The following is a 3,353-nucleotide window of genomic DNA, read 5'->3' as shown; positions in this document are numbered from 1 at the left end:
CTCCTTCCCTCCCTCCCTCCCTCCCTCCCTCCCTCCCTCCCTTCTTCCTTTCTTTCTTTCTTTCTTTCTTTCTTTCTTTCTTTCCTTCCTTCTTTCTTTCTTTTCCTGAGACTATGTAGCCCAAGCAGGCTTGGAACTAGAAATCCCCCTGTCTCAGCCTCCTTAAGTGCCAGGGTTGTATGTAAGCACCATTGCCCCTAACTAAAATGAATACTTCCTCTTAGTTCCTCCAGCAGCTTGAACTAACTGGACATGGTCTACTTTCCTCTGCAGGTGTTCCACCTGCCTGTGAATCTCTGAGAGCATCATGTCCATCTGAGCCTCTTCTCACAAGGATTTTTCTCAGCTGCGACCCACGCAAGACATGGAGATCAAAAACTCACCATCAAGCCTTACTTCCCCCGCTTCCTATAATTGTAGCCAGTCCATCCTACCCCTGGAGCATGGCCCTATCTATATCCCTTCCTCCTATGTAGAGAGCCGCCACGAATACTCAGCTATGGCATTCTATAGTCCTGCTGTGATGAACTACAGTGTGCCTGGCAGCACCAGTAACCTGGAAGGTGGGCCTGTTCGCCAGACCGCAAGCCCAAATGTGCTATGGCCAACTTCTGGACACCTCTCTCCTTTAGCCACCCACTGCCAATCATCGCTTCTCTACACGGAACCTCAAAAGAGTCCTTGGTGTGAAGCAAGATCACTAGAACACACCTTACCTGTAAACAGGTAAAGTCCTGTAAATCATGGGTGGTGGCATGATCCTCTTTTTACAGGCCAATATGAAGAAAGACGTGTTGGAAAAGGTCTTGACCTTGCCACCTACATTCTTAAATACCAGAGACATGTTGCTCCGTCCTACTCAGATCTTCTAGTTCTTAAAAAGTTGTGCTTATGGATGGATATTATGGAGAGAGTTCACCATAATGAATAATAGTCTCTCTATGCAGCAAACACCAAACATATCAGTTTGGTTTGGGTGAAAGTGTTAGGTTTTAAGTGTTTTTTGGGGGGTGTTGTTTTGTTTTGTTTTTAACAGTCAGATTAGAGTCTTAGTGTAAAATGACAGGTTACTTACTGTTGATGACAAATGGTCTCCAGGATGAAAGTAGCCATGGTAACAATACAACCTCCATGAAGTAACCTTATGCGAAGCCAGGAAAGCTCGTGGGCATGAGCTTTAGTGATGAGCTGAGGTGGTGCTTTGTAAGGAGCAATGAAAACTGTAGGATTCTACTGAAAAGGTCTGAAGTTAAATTGAACTCCAAATGCATGGCAACATAATGGATTGCTTCAGTCTAATTTGTAAGATTTTCAACTCTAACGATGATTGTAGAGGGAGAGGAGCACATATGAATGAGTGATAGGAAGAAACGGACTTCTGGAAGAGAGCACCAACTTGGGGCACACTGACTTTTTTTTTTTTTTTTTTTTTTTTGATTTTTTGAGACAGGGTTTCTCTGTGTAGCCCTGGCTGTCCTGGAACTCATGCTGTAGACCAGGCTGGCCTTGAACTCAGAAATCTGCCTGTCTCTGCTTCCCAAGTGCTGGAATTAAAGGCGTGTGCCACCACTGCCCAGCCACACTGACTCTTATATGCATTACTTGTAGGGTGTGATGGTGCACACCTTTGATCCCAACACTAGGGAGGCAGGTCTAGCCTAGTCTACACAGTGAGTTCCAGGACAGCCAGGGTTACATAGAAAGACCCTGTTTCAAAAGATAAAACTAAACAAAAAAGCAGTTAATATAACAATATTTATATAATAATAATAATTTAGCATAATAACAATATTGTAATATTTTAAATATTGTTATAAATCTAAGAGGAGCCAGGAGCCAGAGGGCCCATCTCAGTGCTAGTGGCATGTTTAACATCCTTGAGGCTCTGGGTCTAACCTGCTGCACCCCAAATCCCATCACCTCTGAGCCCAAACTAAACCAAACCAAACCAAAATACGCAATAATTTAATTTTTCTTCTTAATCTTTTTATTTATTGGTAAGATAAAGAAACAAATATAAAGGGCTGGAGAGATGGCTCAGTGGTTAAGAGCATTGACTGCTTTTCTGAAGGTCCTGAGTTCAAATCCCAGCAACCACATGGTGGTTCACAACCATTCATAATGAGATCTGACTCCCTCTTCTGGAGTGTCTGAAGATAGCTACAGTATGCTCACATATAATAAGTAAAAAAAAAAAAAAAAAAAAAAAAAAAAAAAAGAAAGAAACAAATACAAAAACTGTGGGTTGTGTCTTAAAATGAGTGCTTTTAACTTCTTCTCTTTAAAGGGTGAGATTTGTTTTCATTATTTCTAAACTAGCAATAGCTCTACTATCTCCCTTCCCAAAAGAAACATGTCCTGGCAAAATCAGCCCCTGGGCAGAGTGTGCAACCGGCCCTGCTGCTCCTCTTCTGGGCTACTGATCCCAGCCTAGCCCTGAGCTGCCTGCTTCGTAGCCTTCTGAGGACTTGTCCTCAACGTGTAGGCACTCAACATGTCAGACACACACACATGCACACGTGCACACACACGCGCACACACACACACACACACACATACACACACACACACACACACACACTGGAGCTCCCTGTAATCTGATATCAGGTTCCCTGGAACATATTTATCCCTAGCCCTGGAAGGCAAAGTAGGTTAAATTTGACGAAGTTCATGCTATTTTTTTTCTACCAAGCCCTTCCCCTCTCTTGTGTGACCTTTGACAATGGCTGTATTCTCTGCTCCCCTCAGAGAGACACTGAAGAGGAAGCTCAGTGGGAGCAGTTGTGCCAGCCCTGTTACCAGTCCAAATGCAAAGAGAGATGCTCATTTCTGTGCTGTCTGCAGCGATTACGCATCTGGGTATCATTATGGCGTCTGGTCGTGTGAAGGATGTAAGGCCTTTTTTAAAAGAAGCATTCAAGGTACAAGACTATGATAAATAATTTCTTTAGTATTCACACTTTGGCTTGCAAGCAGTTTTGCAGAGATGATTTGATATAAATGTCACCATTGGCCTGGCTGGTCCACTTCGTGAACGTGAGCTGCTTAGATGAATGTGTATTTGGGAGTGGGTTGAGTGGAGGTGTATGGGTGCTTGGATTGCTCATTTGTACTCCAGAACCCCAAGATTATAGGGGTCAGTTTGCCCCTACATTACCTAACTGGGGAGGGGGAGATGTTTAGAAAAGGAAAGAAGACATCTTTTTACAACCTTGTAAAGATACTGCTAGGAAAAAAACTCTGTGCTCAGCAGGAGCTGCAAAGAGTCTGCCTGTGCCTGCTTGCCTGTCTGTCTCCCTGCCTGCCTGCCTGTCTGCCTGTCTGCCTGCCTGCCTACCTGCCTGTCTGCCTGT

General features: G+C 44.0%; 1 protein-coding gene across 1 annotated transcript in view; it reads left to right on the top strand.

Moving 5' to 3' along the window:
* The window catches only part of Esr2 (estrogen receptor 2), a 58,868-nt gene that overhangs the window by 9,620 nt on the left and 45,895 nt on the right, over positions 1 to 3,353 (top strand). The window contains exons 2-3 of the mRNA XM_031355911.1: positions 274 to 726; positions 2,749 to 2,921. Coding sequence (XP_031211771.1) covers positions 365 to 726; positions 2,749 to 2,921 — 535 coding nt within the window. The 5' untranslated portion in view covers positions 274 to 364. The remainder of the gene's footprint in view (positions 1 to 273; positions 727 to 2,748; positions 2,922 to 3,353) is intronic.

The sequence above is a fragment of the Mastomys coucha genome, unplaced genomic scaffold (genome assembly GCF_008632895.1).
Source record: "Mastomys coucha isolate ucsf_1 unplaced genomic scaffold, UCSF_Mcou_1 pScaffold6, whole genome shotgun sequence".
NCBI lineage: Eukaryota > Metazoa > Chordata > Mammalia > Rodentia > Muridae > Mastomys > Mastomys coucha.
Note: the sequence above shows the minus strand (reverse complement) of the source record. Positions and strands in the feature narration are given on the sequence as shown.